General features: G+C 41.9%; 1 protein-coding gene across 3 annotated transcripts in view; it reads right to left on the bottom strand.

Annotated features, from left to right (window-relative positions):
* USP8 (ubiquitin specific peptidase 8) overlaps positions 1-19,677 on the bottom strand; it is a 34,694-nt gene extending 15,017 nt beyond the window's left edge. For 2 of the 3 annotated variants that reach the window (XM_079954218.1, XM_079954217.1), the window contains exons 1-9: positions 11,915-12,110; positions 11,291-11,435; positions 10,744-10,829; positions 8,253-8,403; positions 7,298-7,349; positions 5,818-5,962; positions 4,352-4,514; positions 3,222-3,366; positions 511-743 (exon numbers count right to left, since the gene is read on the bottom strand). In XM_079954218.1, the coding sequence (XP_079810344.1) occupies positions 511-743; positions 3,222-3,366; positions 4,352-4,514; positions 5,818-5,962; positions 7,298-7,349; positions 8,253-8,403; positions 10,744-10,829; positions 11,291-11,435; positions 11,915-12,018 (1,224 nt within the window). In that variant the 5' untranslated portion in view covers positions 12,019-12,110. Of the gene's footprint in view, positions 1-510; positions 744-3,221; positions 3,367-4,351; positions 4,515-5,817; positions 5,963-7,297; positions 7,350-8,252; positions 8,404-10,743; positions 10,830-11,290; positions 11,436-11,914; positions 12,115-19,505 lie in introns of those variants that run through there. The other variant, XM_079954216.1, reaches the window with a different exon arrangement.
* Between the last annotated feature and the right edge of the window lie 1,858 nt (positions 19,678-21,535).

The following is a 21,535-nucleotide window of genomic DNA, read 5'->3' on the forward strand; positions in this document are numbered from 1 at the left end:
ACTTGTCTTCAACTGTCACTGGTGTGATTTTTATGGCTCTGCTGCTTATTATTATTGCTTTTCTGAGTATTTGTTTTACTGTTTTAATGGTCTTGTTATCTGCCTTGGAAGCGATAATGCTGAAAAGAGCATTGGAAATTTCCAAACAGAAGCCAATTTTGAATGCTTCCAAAGGCTTTTGTTGTGCGACTCAAGTAGGTTTGCTCTGCCAGTTAAAGACAATCACCCAGCAGGTTACACAGGCCTAAGGTTTATGATTTTTGTCCATGCAGAACAAGGTCTTTTCTTCCCCAACCAGTTACCAGGGTCTTTCCTTCATATTTCTTAGCAAGGCAGCTGAAAACATTTACAGGATAGCTATTTCACCTTGCAATTATTGTATTACAGTGCAGGCCTTTCCTTTCTCTTAGTACTTCAGAAAAAGCAGGCTCATCCTATCAGTAGCAAAAAGGTGGCCCTGTTATGTCAAAGTCCAAGTAGAAAGTTATTTTCTTGCTAAGAATCACTCACCTGAGGAATAATCTTTACTGCAGACACTGGTTGGACTATGGCAGGTAGGTTTTCAGACTTAGCAGGAGTAGCAGTTGATCCACAAGGAGCTGGTGGTTGAAACGTGTCCACCCTCTCCTCTTGATCATTTGCAATATTAGGTCTTTCGGTAACTTCCACCACAGAAGGTTTTACATGGACAACAGGAACTGGAGATGGAGCTGGTTCTTCCAAAGATGGGTAAGTAAAATCCACTGGAACATGAAAAGAATGTTATGTTTTTGTTTTCAGAATTTTTTGTAGGAGAAATAATGTACGTTTAAATGAACTGTTACCCAAATGTGTCTCCTCCTCTGCCACAGTCAATATCCGTTTTGGAGGAACACTTCTTGGTTCTGCCCTTTTGAGAGATTACACCAGGGATGGAGAAACTCCAGCGTGCAAACTTATCCTGGCCCTGCCAAGGGCGTTTCCCAAACTATGCCCACCTGCTGATGTCACTGGGGATGCCGGTTGATGGGTAGGAAAACAGGGGTTTTCTCTCCCAATATAGAACAGGATCACCCAGCCTAGGGAGCAGGATTTAATCTCCACTCATTGTCTGATGAGTGAAGATTAAAAATGGGAGGCAGATTGGTGCAAGATTGGGTACTGCCCCTGCGGCATGATAGAGGTGGAAACCGTCCTGCTACGATGCCGTTTTTACAGGGATATACACTTGGTTTTTATCACCCCTGTTATACAGAAAATTCCAAGTGGGAATTTAAAATCTCTGATAGAGGACAAGGATCCAGAGATCACGTTAAAGGTGGCCAAATTTTGTGCGGTTGCCATAAAACTTAGGGAACAAGCTGTGCTATTATAAAGACTAAGGTCTTAGAAGCAAATAATAGATAATATTGTAGAGATTAAGACTTAAACCATATTCTAACTGTGGCCATAATTGTATTGTTTATCGTTACATTGATTGTTAATTTAAATTTAATTTTATTGTTTCTGATTTGTATAGTATGGTATGTGAGTCTAGTCTGGGACCGTAATAAATTCAATTCAAATTCAAGATTGGGTACTTAAAAGGGAAGGGAGAAGGCTTTTGCAAGTCTCTTCCCTCATCCCATCTTAAGTCCATGATCTCAAGCAAAGACAGTGCTGGAGAAGCCCCCTCACTGCCTTTTTTGCAAAACCCACCTCAAACAACAGAGAAGGGAGAAAAAGAGCCATGTTTCACAAGCAAAGCATATCCTCCAACAGTCCCCTGATGAAAACTGGGAGGCAAGAGCACAGTACTAAAAAAGTACATCTTTTGGGGCTGCACTCTCTCCCAAGTCAACTGATTTGTGCAAGAGCATGGCACCACTCTAAGTGCTGGCTTGTCCCCGGGACATTCTGGGATCAAATCAGAAGCCATGGTTTCTGTAAGTCTGGGAATAGCCCGTTAAAATAGGGACGACTGGAGGGGATGGCAAAGGCAGAGTGCTGGAGAAGTTCTCCCCATTGTCTTTGCTTGCGAAACCCATGAGAGGCATTTTGGCAGGTGGATAGCCTCGCCCACCTGTCAATTACATGACGTCACAATGACACCATGTGGCTGTCAGGCTACCTGTCAAATTTGGCCTGCAAGGACCTGACGAGGATCTGGCTCCTAAAGCCAAAAAGGTTCCCCAATCATAGATTAAACAGACAAGTACCCAAGACAGGACCTTTGTGGTGATGGCAATGAGATTGCTATAAACCCTCCAAAGGAGATCCACCAGGATTTTTTTAGTTTTTAGATATCTGTCCAGGGCCATTTTTATTCAGCTTGCTTTTAATCTATTGCTTCAGTCAGAGCCTGCTGTTTTACATTTTGTTTTTTTGTAACTGTGCACCTCTATGCTTTATTGCTTTCACTGTTTTTAAATCTGGTCAACTGCTACAGAGGATTAAAGATATGTCAGTGTAACAACCATTAGGATCTACTATTTAAACTTAATGAAATACCAACTGACAACAGAGTGAAACCAGTTGCAGATTTATCATGTGTTCAATGTGTAATACCGTGGCCGTTTGGTCTTATTTCAATTTGGATTATGTCCTCCAAAAGCTCCAAGTAGGTAAGGACATTTAGGCAGCAATTCACTCTCCTACAAGCAATCACCTGAAAGTGATCCATATGAACAATGACAAGCCAAGCCCTCAAGAAACAGAGCTGTAGTGAGATTATTGATATCTAAATTATAACCTTCTTGTCTCTGAAGCAGGTGGTAAGATCATCATAGGTCATGAAATATATTCCCACCCTGACTTTAAAAAGACAGTTCACCTGCAATAACAGTCCCGTGCAACAGTCTGAATATTTTTTGGGGATCTACAAATAAGTAAGTAGGCTTAGAAACGCAATCTGTGCAGCTCAATCTTACAGGAGCTTACTTGGAAGCAAGCCCCACTGATTTCAGTAGGATGTACTCCTGAGTAAGTTGTGGACAGAACTGCAGTACAGTGGTACCTCGGGTTACATACGCTTAAGGTTACAGACTCCACACAGAAATAGTACCTCGGGTTAAGAACTTTGCTTCAGGATGAGAACAGAAATCGCGCGGCAACAGGAGGCCCCATGAGCTAAAGTGGTGCTTCGGGTTAAGAACAGTTTCAGGTTAAGAACGGACCTCCGGAACAAATTAAGTACTTAACCCGAGGTACCACTGTATTAAGGAAGCTTTTTCTTTAGATCAGAAGGTCTTTTTAATACATACAAGAGACAGAAACGGCTTCATTCCTGTCATGTTGCGGTGGAGTTACTTTGGCATTTGTTGTATACTGGGGATAGCAAAGGAGCCAGTTCTCATAACCCCCTTCCAAGACCAAGGGCTCATTCTTCAGTACAGCTTTACTTTCCCACTGGAAGAGAAAGACAAAACATTTTACAATAAGCAACAGAACTTCCAAAGTGAAGCTCATATTTATCAAAATCAGGCCATGTGGCTAGATAATGCACTCTGTGAAATGGGAAGAGATGGACTGTCTTTTCCTTATTTTTACAACAAATATACATTTAACATAGCTTATATAAAAATGGCGGATAGAACAGAACAATGTAGTTGTTCTGACATTTGTTTATTATGGGGCAGTTTATTCTAAATATTTAGACATTTCAGTACACCACCTCAAAAACCTCAGTATCTGTTTAGAAATTGCATACTTGAGGCCATTTTTACCCATCTACATTTATTGCCATAACATTTTGTTTTCTATTTGAGGAAGGCTAAAGTCATGTTAGTCTGTATCTATTTCACTTTGGAAAAAGAATAAACTATATTAGTACAATCAACTAACTTAAACTTAGGAGAATACTACAATACCACAGCCCCTTCATTCAATGGCCCAGTGAAATGTAACACTTAACTATGATTGGTTGCCTTAACTTTGGGTTATGATCCCAGATGCAAAGCAAAACCATGGTCATCTACATTTATTGAAAGAAACTCTTTCTTAGCAATATAAAACTACGAAATAAATCCTAAATATTTAACTGAACCCTATCTCCAAAAGGCATGAAAGATCCTTTACCAATGTTTTATTGAGGCACAGTTAATTGCCTTAAAACTACAGGTTCACATTCTGGTTTGTGCTCAATTTTTAATCACTGTTTAGCTATTCAGAGATAACATTTAACTATTGTTAAGGAAAACAAACCATCAGCAAATGCTATGTCTACATGGGACAGTATCACTTATGGAAATTTATGCAGACTTAAGTTAAATAGTAAAAGATTGTGTCTGTTGACAGAGCTACCAAAACACAGCCCTCTAAGATACAGAATTACATCTACTGGGAATCTCATTTATCAAGGTAACTAGAAAAAAATAAACCCGAGCATGTTCACCTTGAAAAGGGCATCTTTGAGGCTCCGCAGAGGTGTTCCTAATTGCAAGTCTTTGGCTGAACTAAACCAGTCAAGCAGAACAACATAATCAACTTGTCCTCTCTCCTTCCATGGTTCTTTAGATGTATCTGGGAGTTTAGCCTCAATCCTGTTAGCAGTGACTCTAAAGTTTGAAGCAGTAACATAAAAGATAAGGGGGGGGGGGAGAGGAAAGGGGGAAAAAATAATTCACAAAGTGCAATCTGTCATTCAACTGCAGGAGGAGCGGTGGCAGCAATCAATTGCCATCCAAGGGGACAAAGGTGACTACACAATAAAATGCAGAGTAGGCCCAGGTCGCCAAGCCTGACATCACTCCGTTACATCTTAACAAGCAGGGCCGGCCCTCCCATTAGGCAGAGTGAGGCAGCCATCTCAGGCACTAATTTGGGGTGTCATAAAGAGAAATTAAATGTTTATTTACTGACTTATTGCATTTCTATTCCCAAGGAGAGACATGTGGGATTTTCTGTCTCAGATACAAAAATGTTGGCTATTTTACGTTACTAAGTACCTTGATTATTATTTTTGGCAGGGGGCATATTTGCTGTTATTGCCTCAGGCAGCAAAATGTCTTGGGATGGACCTGGTAAAGCCTGGAGACTTCAATTCTGGAAGTGACACTTAGTGCCACCTGGTCTAGTAGGCTTCTCACATAAACCAAGTGTGCAACCAGAAACATGCACATTTCCATTTCACATTGATCTCTGGTGACCAGCTGTTGGATATTTGATTGAATGCAGGGTTCAGCTGAGCTGAGGTAGGCCCTTTCAAACGGACCAAAAAGCACAGTAGTGAAAACAATAAGGGGAGACAGGGGAGCCCAAGCAGTGACTTGGCACATACTTTCCTCCCCATGGACTGCTTGATGCCAAACTCCCTTCCCTAACACCTACTTATCTTCACAAGCTTATTGCCAACAGTCACTGTCACCATGGCATTATTGCTCCAACCATGCTTAGTACCGTATATTACAGAGGGCTGTAACCAGCTAGGTCCTACTCAGAGTAGGCCCACTGAAATTAATGGACCTCAGTTAGTCATGCCCATTAATCTCAATGGGTCTACTCCGATTAGGAACAGTACTGGATACAACCATTCTCGATTGTCTACTCCTAAGGTTCCAAGACCAAGCCTAAGTATTGCCTCACAACCATTTTATACAAGTGATGTCAATATTGCTAAGCCCTTTTAAAGGTCCATTTAACTAGGGACCATCAGCATATCCCATGTCCTAAAGTTCCGTAGACCAACTAAGCACCTTTACAAAAAAGAAGTAGTCGTCAAGACTACTGTGTGTACTTTAGGCCTTTTATTGTAGCTGGACAAACAGGTGTTCCATATTTTCTCCATTCTACTCCTGATAAATGGTAAACGCTTAATCGGTACACAGTCTTAAGACTCTGCTAAGAAAGTTTATTCCATACCCAGGACTGATAGCTTCTTCTGGAACGCAGACAGAGTTTGCAATGCAGGACTCCTGGTAATCCTTCAAGCACCGAGCATCCATTATCATCAACTTAATGCTTTTGTCCATCATCATTTTAAACAATTCCTCTGCTGTGATTGTTCCTTGGGAGACAGAAATTACTTTTTTTTTTTAAAAAAGCTGATAGATCAGAATACAAACGCTTGTTAAAGTTCTTTTTTAAAAATAACTATTAATGTTTTAAAGAGATGATTTTCACTGAAATATGCTTGTGAACAAGTATAATGCCAGTAGGGGCTGCCAGGGAAGCAATGCATGAGGAAGCTTGGCAACAACAACAACAACAACAACAACAACAATAATGATGTGGGCGCAACTTTAAAAGCATTGGTTTTGGGAGCATCTGTCATGCTGAGAATCTACTTGAGATTTCTTACATTGCAGGGGGTTGGACTGGATGACCCTTGGGGTCCTTTCCGACTCTACAATTCTTTGATTCTATGGATTGGTTTCCCCAATGCACCTGCACCAGGCCAGGTTTTCCGCTGCCTTGTCCCTCACTCTTAGCAAGTGGCAGCAATGAGCTGCATTGGGTTAGCCAGGAGATCAACACAGCCCCACCATTGCTGCCCTGTTGGCCACAATCACTTACTGCACTTAGTGAAGCCACTTATTTCATATCAAGGGAAATCCAGACAAGAAGGAGCTGAGAAAAATCTATTCCCAGCAAAGCAGTCAAAAGAGCTGCAGGCAGAGCCTTTTTACATCCCTATTTCACATGACTTGCCTATCCCTACGAGGGGGCGGGGCTTCACTCCTGGTTGTACTGGAGGCCTCCCACACACCTCCAGAGAACAGCTGTTGTTAAAATGGGTGAAGATGCCCATAAAGAAATTGCAGAATGTAGGTGCACAGATTTCTGAGCGGTATCTTACAACTTTCACGCTCGTTGCTTAGGATCGCCTACAGCCATACCACCTCGAACATGCCCAATCCCGTCTGATCTCGGTGGTTGGTTAGGAACAACCATGCATTATAGCCCCATTTTCAAATCATAGTATCTTTTTATCGTTACCCTCCGGAACACAAAATGTGAACGGGGTGAAGATAGCACATACAGATCTTATGTAAAGTATCCATTGCAAATGCTAAAAAAAATTACTTGAACCGAGATACGGAGGAGCATTCAGGCAGACACTTCACCATGGGGAGCATTTATGAGCATTTATTTTGCTCTCACCTCTGGGTCAAATTCCATACTTAGTGATAGAAAGGAATTCCCTCCTAGGTCTATCTAGGCAGCCCCACATGAATGGGAGTAGTTGGTGAGGAGGAACAGCTGCCTTTCTTGTAGTGACCCTATGAATTGACTTATTTGAGTCATTTAGACAGGAGTGATCTACAGATAAATTCCTGTTCTGTTTGTAGTCTCTACTGTGGAGAGCAGAACTGAGGATTAATGGAGAGATGTCACTTACCGGTTTCAGGCTGATTCTTTATTTCTGTTGAACTTTTCTTCTCACCATTGATCTATATTATGTTAGCGTTTAAAAAAAAAAGGATTTTCAGCAATTAAAAATGCATTAAAAGCAGCTGTTTTTATATTCTTAATTCACACATACACAACTTTCTGAAGTCAGTAAGGCTGCAGTCCTGTTCCCACTTACCTGAATGTAAGCCCTATTAAATTCAACAGGATTTACACCTGTGATTAAACCAGGCCTTTCTAAAGCAACCACTCTTGTCAAAATGGCAAAACAGAAGTGGCTGCATAGATTTATGCAGACCAATCATAACACAGTACAAGGTAGCCTTCTGCCAGAGTTGAAGTTAGTAAGAATTCCCCCCCCCCCCCCGAAATTCAGACTGGGGATTTTTGCTTTCACCTAGCTCCATTTTTTAGTTCCCTGGAGTCGACAGGTCTCGAGGCATGTATACGCACTGCTAAAAATCCATTATCTGAATTAAGTGCCTTAACAGGGACAGGATTTGGTGATCATATGGTATTTTCCAGCCTTTAGCATCAGTCTAAAGAAATTCAATATTAAAGGTCCATCTCAACTTCACAGCTCAAGGTAGACCAATGATATACCCACTTGCAACATGAACAAAGAGCCACACATCAGATCGCTCAGTTTAGCAGTTACAAGCTAGAATGGTGATGGCCTTTTAGGGCCTGAGTAGGATTTAAAATAGACAACCTTCAGAATTATTCAACAGGATAAGCCTGTTGAATATATGAAATATTAAGCACAATGTATTTAATGAACAGTACACTTAACCCTAAGTAACCGCTAAGTTTTATTTTCAAACTTAAATAATCTAATTTTAGGTGCTGCCAGATATAAGCCAACTCCCCCCACCTCCAATATTCTAGACTAGATTTTTTTGTTTACAACAGATAACATTTTAAGGATTAAGTGTCCCAATTACCATTTGATTTTTTCCTTTGGGATCTGATGAATCTTCTGAAGAGGTTTTGGTTAAAACTTTTGCATCATCTTTCAATTCCTGCTTTTTCAACTGTTGCTCCTCTTGCCTTTCCTTTTCTTCCAGTTTCTTCCGCACTTCGGCTTCTTCATATCTAGTTTTAAAAAGAATTACAATTTACAAATTGCTTTTTTCATTGCAAGAGATTGTTTTGTTGGCACTTTCTGTTAAGATGCCCGAGTCTCTGGTGAATGAAGAAAGCCAGTCATTGCTGGGTTAATGCCTCCAACAAGCCTAGGCAGGAAACTCATTACGTAACTTGCATGTGTTCCTCATCCTCTTTCCCAGGAGACATCAGTAACACTTTTGACCAAGGCTTTGAAGGTCCTGGTCAGTGACTGGCTCTCTTCATCCACCAAAGAAGGCAAAGTGAACCATTCTCCTGGAGGACATGGGAGCCAGTCACTGCTGAGACCTACCAGAGCCTGCCTCTAGGTGGGGAAGACTGTAAGTGCTCACTAAACACATCAGCCAAAGCCTGATAATCCTTAAATCTTTACCATCTGATTGCCATTTGGTTTTCTGGACAATAGACCCAAAACATCATGCATCCTTTTACATGCTGCTTACTCCGATGGACGCAAGAATGGGTTTGAAGCCTTAATATTCTACTAGAAATGCATAGCAAGTGCTATTTCGAAGCTGACAAAAATGTAAGATCTCTATTGTTTTAAATATATTAAACAAACACAAAATCACAGTTTATAGGACGGTTTGTCGGAATAGCGTATGTATGTGAGCATTCCAAATGTGGTGAGTAAACAAATGTAACTAATATTCTCACTTGGCTACAGAACAAGAATAGCATATTAAATTCTGAAAGAAGACTTCAGAAACTGATGTCTGAGTAATGAAAATTCTATTTTTTTTATTTAAAGGAAGTCAGATAAAAGACTTCATCTGGTTTCATCAAGGCAGAAGTCAACCGCTCTGCCTCCTTCTTATAGATACCATTTAATCACCACTTGCACATTAATTAAATTCTAAATTCAGTTATTAACTGCTCTTGTACCACAGGAGAACAGAAAAAACAAAACATGGTACTACTAGAGCTTGACGTGGAGTCTGTTGTAGAAGCGTCGAAGAAAGAATTTGGATTATTCCCAAAGTATTTAATTCATGAATATCTTGGGAGCATTCCAAATACTTTATCGTACTGTTGCCCTTGAAAAACAAGGGCACATTGTTTCTTTGGAGGAGTAGGGGACGCCTGACTGATATCTGTGCACTGAATGGTAGTTATGCCACTACATTCGGGGGTCTGGAAAACAGGAAATACTATTTAAAAGATTTCTTAAGGAAAAGCACCACAGTATCAAAGGCCCAGATGAAATGCCATAGCTCTCCTACAAAATTGTGTGGGGAACATAAGAAGCTACATGTGTTTTCCTACACATATCAGGTCACATTTTCATCATATTTATAAAAATAAGGAAAAATGCACTCTTACAAGGTTATAGTTGTATTAAAGGATAATAGAATTATTGAGACAAAACGAAACAGAAGTAGTCAATAGTTTGGTATGAGCTGCAGCTTAGTGGTAGAACACATGCTTTGCATCTAGAAGGCCCCTGATTCAACGTATGCCATATCTAGGCGAGAAAGTTGATTGGATAGCTGCCAGCAAGTCAAGAATACTTAGCAAGATGGGTAATGGTCTGATTCTTGTGCAAAGGCAGCTTCTTATGCTTTTATGGCAAGCATGCTAAAAGTTCTAAATAATATGAGCCTGGATACTTCTCATTTGCACATTTAAGATCTTCCTCTTAGGTCTTCCTCTGTGTGCCCCCTATGTCTGAATTACAATGGTTGGCCACACAGATCAGGATGTTTTCAACTGCAGCAGCAACATTGTCAAGCCACTCCTCTAGGGATGCACATCTCCCTTCCTTCCTGTTATTTTTAAGGCAGCTGGCCAAGACTGTCATGTTCCAGAGTGCTTTTGGATTTGTTTAATATTGGATATGGCTTTATATCAATTGCTGCTGCTCATGCTTTCATTATTATTGTGATGAACTGCTGCTGATTATTCTAATTTCCCCAATCTTCACCAATTGCTGGGGGGGGGGGGGGGGAGGAAGGGAGAGAGAGAGAGAGAGAGAGAGAGAGATTGGGAATAGCATCCTGAATGAGCTGGTCTAGGACTCCAAGTTTCTGCTACGTGTCTAAAAGCCAAGGGCTAACACTATAGCAAGCCATGAATGCAGCACTGTCATTTATAAAGATCATAGGAGATTCAAGTTCCACTGCAATCGTTCTCTCGTTCACTTACAGAGGTACTCTATACTGAAACATTTTTAGCCTCTTATTGAGCTCTCAATTAATGGCAAATGTTGCAGGAGGAATGCTTCTCTGTGCTTAATAAGGAAAAATACGGTAGAAGATAACAAAAAACCAAGCACACGTATTAACATTTAATGCTATTTAAGCATACCTGAGTTTAAGGCTTTCTGAAAGTCTTTCAGCTTCTTCAATAGCCTTTTTTATGTTTGTAGGTCCAAGCATTGAATGAAAGTAATCCTGAAATTACAAGAGGCATAAAACCATTTCAAGCAGTGTACCATTGTCCAATGTATACAGAAAAAATCCATTAGTCATGATCTTTCTGGCACTATGTCATAGATGAATAATTGACAGTTTCAAATGGAGATTGCAATGAGTGGCTGCTCTCCCTCTTGAGATTCCAGGTCTGAACTTACAGGAAATGAGTAGTCTCATTTCTGACATCAGAGCATTATTCTGAATTTACAGATCTTACAGAGCGAAGGAGCAGAGACAACTGCACCTCCAATGTCCATCACAATAGTGGATTATTGCCATGCGCTTTGGTGCCTAGTGCCCAATGCAAATTTTCACCTATGGTGTCCCTGACGGAAGTGTTTTACTTTCTCCAATCAGTTGTTTATTATCTTGAATTTTCAGATGCAATATTTAACTTTACACCAAAATAAACATAAAACTACTCATAACTGGATACCTACTTGTTGCTGTTTGAAATCTGTCCTCTTCTTAATAAGATTATACACAGTCACATACTTCATGTAAAGTACATAGGCCTTCTCTTCATCTCTGTCCAACCGGCACTCCTCAGCTGCTTTGAAGATCTTGAGGGCACTCTGTACATAACTTGAAATGGAGGCAAAGAATTCAAAATCACAAAAGTTACTGGATTGTCATGAATGCAGACTACATACTGTTGTACTGTTTTATTGTTGTTAGCCACCCTGAGCCCGGCTTCGGCTGGGGAGGGCGGGATATAAATAAAATTTATTATTATTATTATTATAAAAGCAGAACTTCCACCTACAATGATAAGCTGCTTTAAAGAACAAATGTATGAACAAGCAATTTTCTTTCTCAAAAGACAAGTCAGTGTTATTTTATGATCTACCTTTAAATTATTTTCTGCAAAAAGTGCTCAGCTTCCTTAAACATTAACTCACCTCCTGGAACTTTACAACCAGGAAAGTGAATGATACAGCACTCTTTTAAAGTGTGAATGTTGTTTTAGCTATGTGTATGAAGCACAATATCTATTAGGACATATTTTCCATTAATTCCAAGAAACAAGATGAAGACTAAGTCAACTAAGCAAATATCCATACCTCTTAGTACTTGTTTTATCAGCTTTTACTTCTGTCTTTTTGTTAAGATCTTTCAATGAAGTGCAGAGGTATAGGTCTTTAGGTACAGATGCTACCGCAGGCATGTTAGTATATAGATATGTCTCCTCAGGAGGATGCTAAAGGCTTCAAAGGGATGTTATAGGTCTTTGAATTACTCAGCAACCCTGGCTGTTTCCTGAAAGAAAAAAAAAAGATTTCAAATGGATCTTATTAACAAATACAAAGACACATCCTTTGACCATTTTATGAATGCTTGCCTACAGAAACTTTAAAAACACGAACACAAGCGTGAAATGACTTTTGAAACAGTTCAAGTAAAACCAGGGCTTTTCCCTTAGAAAAAGAGGTGTTGGTACTCTAGGGTAATTGAGCACCCCCTGCAAAAAAAACCTCACTGAATAGAACTCTATTCAACCCTACTGCTTTCTCAAAAAACACCAGGTTATCTGTTTCAGCTTCCAGGCATGCATTTTATGTGGTGCAAAATTATCTGTGAGAAAATGTACTCACACAAAAAAACACACACAAAAAAAGGATGAGCAAAAATACTGGCAACAAGCTCTTTTCTACAACCCTCACCATGAAGACATAGTCCATTTTCACTCCATCCAGTAATATACATACGTACCTTGTTCAATTAGTCTCAAGCAGGTAATCTTAGCTGTTTTTTCTCCCACTCTGTGGATTACCAATAACAAAGACTTCATATCCTGGAAACTTGAAGCCTTTTCTAAATATAACTTCAAGGTTCAACACGTCATGTCATTATTTTTTCTCCACCACCAAAGCAGCACATTGTGATTAGGTTTTGCTGAGATTCAATGCAGTATTGCATTAGGTATTATCCAAACAGAGAGAAAAAAACTCTTATAACATTACTATTACTAAAGGCTACTAACATCTGCAAGGTCATAAAAATACAGCCAGCTTGCTCACTGTTGCACAGATAACAGGCAGATGAAAACAATTCCCATGGCGACCGTGCATCCAGTGTTCATGGGAAGAGACGTTAAATGAAGACATTGGTAATATCATAAATATTCCCCCCCCAAATATAGACAATAGTTGCATTTGAACATCTGCACGTATGTGTGAATTGGGGAAACATATATTTTGTGTTTAACTTCCCCCTTTTAAATTATCAATTTACTTCATGTGAGAGCAAGATGAAGTCATGCACTTAAATAAGCTTTTTGTTTTCATTTGATTTAATAAGTATATACTAATTACATTCCATTAGTATTCCAGTAATTTTTGTTTTAGATTGTTTTAGTATCTGGATCATATGATTACTTCCACTGACTACACCAATATTATGTGGAAACCTGATCATAGCCTGTTTTAAGTAACTATCAACACACAAGTACCATGAACTGAAAGGGACGCGGGTGGCGCTGTGGGTAAAAGCCTCAGTGCCTAGGCTTGCCGATTGAAAGGTCGGCGGTTCGAATCCCCGCGGCGGGGTGCGCTCCCGCTGCTCGGTCCCAGCGCCTGCCAACCTAGCAGTTCGAAAGCACCCCCGGGTGCAAGTAGATAAATAGGGACCGCTTACCAGCGGGAAGGTAAACGGCGTTTCCGTGTGCGGCTCTGGCTCGCCAGAGCAGCAATGTCACGCTGGCCACGTGACCCGGAAGTGTCTCCGGACAGCGCTGGCCCCCGGCCTCTTGAGTGAGATAGGCGCACAACCCCAGAGTCTGTCAAGACTGGCCCGTACGGGCAGGGGTACCTTTACCTTTACCTTTACCATGAACTGGGTCTCAGTAATTGTTCATACAGTGGTACCTCTGGCTGCGAACGCCTCTGGTTGCGTACGGTGTGGGTTATGAGCTCCGGTAACCCCGAAGTAGCTGCTCCTGGTTGCAAACTTTGCCCCAGGATGCGAGTGGAAACTGCATGCCGGAGGTGCGTGCGCAGAGGGAGGCGCACTTTTGCTAATGGCGCCTCAGGTTATGGTTCGTTTTCGGTTACGAATGGACCTCCAGAATGGATTCCGTTCGTAACCAGAGGTACCACTGTATTTGCAAAACAGATATCACAGAATTGTGGAGTTGGGAGGGATTCCAAGGGTCATCTAGTCCAACTCCCTGCAATGCAGGTATCTCAGCTAAAGCATCCATGACAGATGGCCATCCAACCTCGGCTTAAAAACCTCCAAGGAAGAAGAAAGCACAACCTTCTGAGGTAACTGATTCCGCTGTTGAACAGTTCATACCATCAGCAAGTTCTTCCTGTAGTTCAGTCAGAATCTCCTTTCTTGTAACTTAAAGCCATTAGTTTGGGAGCTACTCCCCAGTGCAGGAGAGAAAAAAACTTGCTCCATCTTCCATTTGACAGTCCTTTAGATCTTTGAAGATGGCTATCATATTTCCTCTCAGTCCCCTCTTTTCCAGGCTAAGCATACCCAATTCCCTCAACTGTTCCTCATAAGGCTTGGTTTCCAGACCCTTGATCATCTTGGTTGCCCTTCTCTGCACATGTTCCAGCTTGTCAATATTCTTCTTAAAATGTGGCACCCAGAACTGGATGTGGTATTCCAGGTATGGTCTGACCAAGGCAGAATAAAGCGGGACTGTTGCTTCCCTTGATCAGGATACTATATTTCTGTTGATGCAGTCTAGAATAGCATTAGATTTTCTGCTGCCGTATCACACTGTTGACTCATCCTAACCTTGTAGTCTAAATCCCCTAAATCCTTTTCAGATGTACTACTGGCAATCCAGGCGTCCCTCATCTTATATTGGTGTAGCAGGTTCTTCCTGCCAAGTGCAGAACCAGACATTTGTCCCTATTGAAATTCCTTTTACAGTGGTACTTTGGGTTACATACGCTTCAGGTTAGACTCTGCTAACCCAGAAATAGTACCTCGGGTTAAGAACTTTGCTTCAGGATGAGAACAGAAATTGTGCTCCGGCGGCGCGGCAGCAGCAGGAGGCCCCATTAGCTAAAGTGGTGCTTCAGGTTAAGAACAGTTTCATGTTAAGAACGGACCTCCGGAACAAATTACCGAGGTACCACTGTATTAGTTTTGGCCCAGTTGTCTTCTGCTACACTAGCTAACCCTCCCAGCTTGGTGTCTTCCACCAATTTGATGAGCATCCTCTCAATTCCTTCGTCCAAGTCGTTTAGAAAGATGGTGAACAACAACAGGCCCAGGACAGAACCATGTGGTACACCACTTGTCACTTTTTTCCAGGATGATGAGGAACTATTAGTGAGCACTGTCTGGGTTAGGTCAGTCAACCAGCTACAAATCCACCTAATAGTTACCTTGTCCAGCCCACATTTTGCCAGCTTCTCCACGAGAATATCATGGGACTTTGTCAAAAGCCTTATTGAAATCAACATACATGAAGTCTACAGCATTCCCCTGATCCACCAACTTGTAACTCTATCCAAAAGAAAAAGAAAAGAAAAAGAAATGGGATTTGTCTGGCATGACTTTTTTTTGAGAAACCCCTGCTGGGTTTTAGTAATCACTGCATCCTTTTCTAAGTGCTCATAGACTGTTGAATTATCTGTTCTAGGACCTTACCTGGTATCAATGTCAAGCTCAGCTGATCAGTCGGTAGTTACCTGGGTCTTCTTTTTCCCCTTTTTTGAAGATGGGGACATTTGCTTGCCTCCAGTCCACCTGTTCTCCAAAAATTCTAAAGCATTATAAACAGAGGCTCTGGGATTACATCCACAAGCTCCTTTAGTACCCTTGGGTGCAGCTTACCAGGCCCTGGAGATTTGAATTCATTTAAAGTAGCTAAGTGTTCCCTTAGCACCTCTTTTCTTATATTGAGCTGTGGTTCCCTCCTTAAATCATTTATTCTGTTATCACCAGGTTGGGCACTGCTTTCCTTTTGGGTGAAGAGGCAAAGTAGGTGTTGAGCAGTTCTTCCTTCTCTGTCCCCAAATAGCATTTCTCCATCTTCTCCACACACAGGACCTACTACTTGCTTGTTCTTCCTCCTGCTTTGAACATAGCCCAAGAAAGCTTTAAAAAACATTTTTAACTTCTCTTGCAAGCCGGGTCCACCTGTCATTTCGCCCTGCAACTGTTGGCCACCTATGTATACTCTTCCTTTGTGATTTCCCCTTCCATTTCTTATACATACCCTTCTTAAATCTCAGGTCATCTGTAAGCTCCTTATGCAGCCACACCGGTTTCCTTAGATGCCTCTTACTTTTCTTTCTTGTTGGAATTGTCTGCCTTTGTGACTTCAATGTATCATCTTAGAGAAACGCCCATCCATTTTGGAGTCCCTTCCCTTTGAGTATTTCTGACCATGGTATCACTTAGTTCCTTAAGTTTTTTGAAATCAGTCTTCTTAAAATCCAGAGTGTTTTTACAATTACACCCAGCTTTCCATTGGTTCTATTTCATGAATCCCAAGAGACCATGATCACTTCCTCTCACGTTTCCCAGTACTTCCACTTTGTCAAGTTAGTTCCTCCCTGTTAGTGAGGACCAGGTCTAAGTTGTTGCTTCTTCCACCTTCTGGTAAATGAACTGTCAGCGAGGCAATTGAGGAATTTGTTGGACCTTACGTTCTTGGCAGAGTTTGAGTTCCCATAGATATTGGGGTAGTTGAAGCCTCCCATGACTACTGTATCTCTCATTTTTGAATGTCTGGTAATATGCTGTAGGAAGGCATCATCCAAGTCTTCAGTCTGGCTTGGAAGTCTATAGCAAACAGCCACAGTAAGGTCACTGTTGCTTCCCTTTCCTACACTTTTTACCCATATACTCTCAATTGGCCTTCCTTCATTATGCCCTTTCCTTCAAGTGTGTAGAAGCTGGTGTTAAAAGTAATAAGCAGTACTACAATGTTCTTACCATTTATTGCTTGCATTTACACATGAACTGTCATTAACACATAAGCACAGGAAGAGGAAACAAGGATACACTTCCTACATTCCCCACATATATACTGTGTCGTAAGACTGAGGAAGAGTCAGCTAGCAAAACCAATACAGTGGTGCCTCTCAAGACGAAAAGAATCCGTTCCGCGAGTCTCTTCGTCTTGCGTTTTTTTCGTCTTGCGAAGCAAGCCCATTAGCGGCTTAGCGGCTTAGAGCTTTTAGCGGCTTAGCGGATCAGCTGATAAGCAGCTTAGCGGCTTAGCTGATAAGCGGCTTAGCGGATCAGCTGATAAGCGGCTTAGAGATTTAGAGGGCGGGGGGGAGGAAAAAAACCCCGCAGGAACTCGCAAGGCATTATCGTCTTGCGAAGCAAGCCCATAGGAAATTCATTTTGCGAAGCACCTCCAAAACGGAAAACTCTTTCGTCTAGCGGGTTTTCCGTCTTGCGAGGCATTCGTCTTGCGGGGCGCCACTGTACCTCTACACGAACATAATCAGACAGTCAACAAGGTAGGTAGAGTATCAACCAGTCAACAATCAGCTCTGGCAGAGTATAAATATTACAAATTCAACATCCATCTTTCTCCTGGCTACTTTATCCTTCGGTATTTACACAGTTGCTGATATATATGTTTTAAAGTCCATGATATTCCTATAACTTCACTGACTATAGTCTCCCATGTGAACATACCACCATGTACTCATGCTCCTAGAAGCTGTATGTCAGAGCTTTCCAAACTTTTCATGTTGGTGACACACTTTTTAGAAATGCATCATTTCGTGACACAGTAATTCAGTTTTACTAGCAAGGTAAAAGTAAAGGGACCCTATGACCGTTAGGTCCAGTCGCGAATGACTCTGGGGTTGTGGCGCTTATCTTGCTTTACTTGCTTAGCATGACTAAGCCGCTTCTGGCGAACCAGAGCAGCGCACGGAAACGTCGTTTACCTTCCCGCTGGAGCAGTACAGTGGTACCTCGGGCTAAGTACTTAATTCGTTCCGGAAGTCCGTTCTTAACCTGAAACTGTTCTTAATCTGAAGCACCACTTTAGCTAATGGGGCCTCCTGCTGCCGCCGCACCGCCGAAGCCCGATTTCTGTTCTTATCCTGAAGCAAAGTTCTTAACCTGAAGCACTATTTCTGGGTTAGCGGAGTGTGTAACCTGAAGCGTATGTATCCCAAGGTACTACTGTACCTATTTATCTACTTGCACTTGACATCCTTTCGAACTGCTAGATGGGCAGGAGCAGGGCAATGGGAGCTCACCCCGTTGCGGGGATTCGAACCGCTGGCCTTCTGATCGGCAAGCCCTAGGCTCTGCAGTTTAGACCACAGCGCCACCCGCGTCCCATTTTACTAGCAAACCGGAGGTTAAACTTTCCATTTTCCAGGCCCGGGAGGAGCACAGGAAGCATTTGCACAACACAGCTACACACGGCAGCTGACACACTTAACGTGTCGCGACATAAAGTTTGGAAAGATCTGCTGTATGTTCTCGTGCTCCTAGAACATGTACGGACATCCCAAGAACTTGCCACATCTTATTGGCACAATTATCCAATGGTGTTGGCTTCTGCTTAAATTCAGTCTCAACACATGGAAAGGTTTGGGAGGCATTACTCACTGTAAATCCACAACACGCAAGTTAAAACTGTGAGCACATACTGCTTACTTCACAGAACTACTTCCACACTTGAATTTCCATTACTCATGTAAGACAATTCTGCATCACTACAAATGCATGTGAGGAAGAGGAGCCAAATACTGGAACGTGACACACACTCACCTACAGGTCAGATCCTCCATGTGTGAATTTCATCATGGGTAAAGTCACCCCAATGAATATTTTGCAGGCTTCCTACTGGCCTTGTTTGATGTTTTATTGTGTTTTTAATATTCTGTTGGGAGCCGGCCAGAGTAGCTGGGGAAACCCAGCCAGTTGGGCAGGGTATGTAGGTATGTATAAATATTTTTATTATTATTACTATTACTATTATTATTATTACTATTGTTGTTATTATTGTTGTGTTGTTGTTTTTTTATTATTATTATTATTATTATTATTATTATTATTATTATTATGTGTACACCCATTTTTGTTTAAGCATATGCTTAGAAGGGCATATATACAGCGTGGATGGGCCAAACCGGCATTTGAAAACACGCCTGTAACATAAAGGCTCCAGGAAAAGGGCCAGGGTTGGCTGCGGTTCCCTGCTGATCACGCGGGGGAGGGGTGTTTTAAACTCGAGTAACGTGTGAATGCAACCTCCCAGGTCACTCACCAAGGTGACATTTTAATGGACATCGGTGTGTGTGTGGGGGGGGAGATGACTCCCGCGGTTCCCCCCTTTATTTCCCCTTTTTCTGCTCAGAATGGATTTTCTCTCAATTCCTTATGCCTCCCGTCATCTCGCGGCCTCCGCCCATTCCCACCTCACAACCCGAGTCTCCCCAACGCCGCCACCCCGGGCTCCTCCTTGCGGGCCCACAGAAGGGCCCCTCCTCCACGGCCAACACGGACCCCGCCGTCTCGTGTGAGCCCACAGACGCGTGTCGGGTCTCCCCCCTCCGAACCCCCTCCCCCCCCGCCAGCAAGCCTCGTTCTCCGGGCTCCAGACCAGCTTGCCCACCCGGGGTCCTTCCTGAGGTAAAAGAGGGCAGGCCGCTCCGCCTCCAGGACGCCTTTCTCGGCCCTCTCGTCTCCAGCGCACTCACCGCTTCGGGGGTCTCGCAGCAGCCGCAGCCGTCGCCACCACCTCTTCCTCCTCCCTTCGACCCGGCCCAGGCCCATGTCCCAGAGGCGAAACGGCGGAGGGAAGATGGGCTGGAGGACGGCCTTCGCTTCCGAGGCGGAACTGGGCTGAGGCGGCGGAGAGGCGGCCCGTGGGCGGGGATAGGCTCGGGCCCAGCCTCCCTGGCAAAGGGGCTGGGCTGCGGGAATGGCTTACTTACTGGTAGGGAAGCGTGTGTTGGGGTCGCCGACTGATAAACAGCAGCCACCAAATCTTTATTATTTTTTTTCTTCAGGGTTTCAAGAGCCTATATATGAGGTGGGGAACTTGATGGACTGGGGTTTGCCCGTCTTTTCTCTGAAGGATTCGCCTGCCAAAAATTTAGTCCTTCTGGGAAAGCAGAGCTGCTTTCTTTTGTGAATTATAATAGGGACAGAACTATCGGTTTTTATCATTAGGTATAAGCTAAACAAGCTATAGATTAGGGCCCCCCTTTTGTGGGGGCCCGGAAAAAAGGGGGAACCTAGATGTACACTTCCAAAATATAAGATAAAAAACAAATAAAATAAAACCTACATACAGCAACAGTGTTTTGTTTTGTGTAGACTCCTACGATGCAAGTAATGGGCCCCACCTGCTAGCCTGCTCCCTAAAATATCACTGGTTTGCTAATTTCTATCTATAGGGTGCCTACACTTTGCAACAATTAGTTTGATAAAATACATATTTTGTTATGTGCAAATGGCTTTAGATACCTATTAGGTCCATAAATTACCCCATATAGCGTATATTCAACACAAAAAACAGTGGTCATTTGTTGTTGACAAAGGACAGCTGGACATATAAAGGGCCCTATTACCTTCAGTAGCTTAGGGCCTCATCAAACCTAAATCCTGCCCTGAGTAAGGTTAAAGCTTACTGGGAAATGATATACAAAGAATTGAAAAGGATGTTCAAAATAACCTTTGTAAAAAAAACAAAACCAACAGCTTTTTTGGGGGGGGGGAATTATAGGGACAGAATTACCTAAAATGTATAGAAACTTATTCGCCCCAAAATTTAAAGCAGCAGCAAAGGAAGAATGGATGCAAAAACTTCTGGATTATGCAGAAATGGCAAAACTTGCTGGAAGAATAAGGAATCAAGATAACAAACTCTTTATAAAAGAATGGTAATGGTTTATTGAATATTTACAGATCAGTTGTAAACAGATGAGAACATTGGCAGGACTGTTGTAATAACATGCAGTTTCAGGAGAGCATATATTTTAAAGATGAATAAAGGAGCAAATTAAGTTAATTTGGAGTATGCATAAGATATTAAAAATAAATTTAAGGAACCACAGAAAGAGGGGGTAGGAAGTCAAGTTTTGAAATGTTAAAATGATTGTAAAATTAGTGAATGTATAAACCTGAAAAGCATAAATAAAATTAAAAAAGCAAGCAGACAGAGCTGCTTTAAGCAGCAAAAGGCAACCGTCAGATACAGTATGATATACTGTAGGCTTTTTTGTATTTATGCTTTTTATGTTGTTGTAAAGCACCCTGATGTTTTATGAGGAAGGTAGATAAGTTCTTTGAGAACTTCTAAAATGTTGCTTTTCGCTTTCCAGTTCTCCAATAATTAAAGCAGATGCTGGATTCCTGTGATATAATGAACCCACAAGCTTTTGGTAATGCCCTGTTGGTGTAGATGGCCGAACTGTCCATGCTGTGCAACTTTTTTTAAGATGGCAAACTTTCTGTTTCACCTGTTGCAAAATAACTGAACAAACTCAAAGATCTGAGCTTCTTGGAAATAACCAATACATTGCATTTTTTCTATTCCAGAAAGTCTGCCCAGTCATTTTGCTAGTGAATCGCCATCTCATAAATAAAACTTATAAAACACTTTGCAAGCCCCAGCATACTTCATAGTTACTTAAGTTAGTTGGACTAGTTGTTGAGCAAACGTATTTAGATTGGAGGCTTACTAATTCTCTAAGGGACGCGGGTGGCGCTGTGGGTAAAAGCCT

This window comes from Podarcis cretensis (assembly GCF_951804945.1).
Source record: "Podarcis cretensis genome assembly, chromosome: 14".
Lineage (NCBI taxonomy): Eukaryota > Metazoa > Chordata > Lepidosauria > Squamata > Lacertidae > Podarcis > Podarcis cretensis.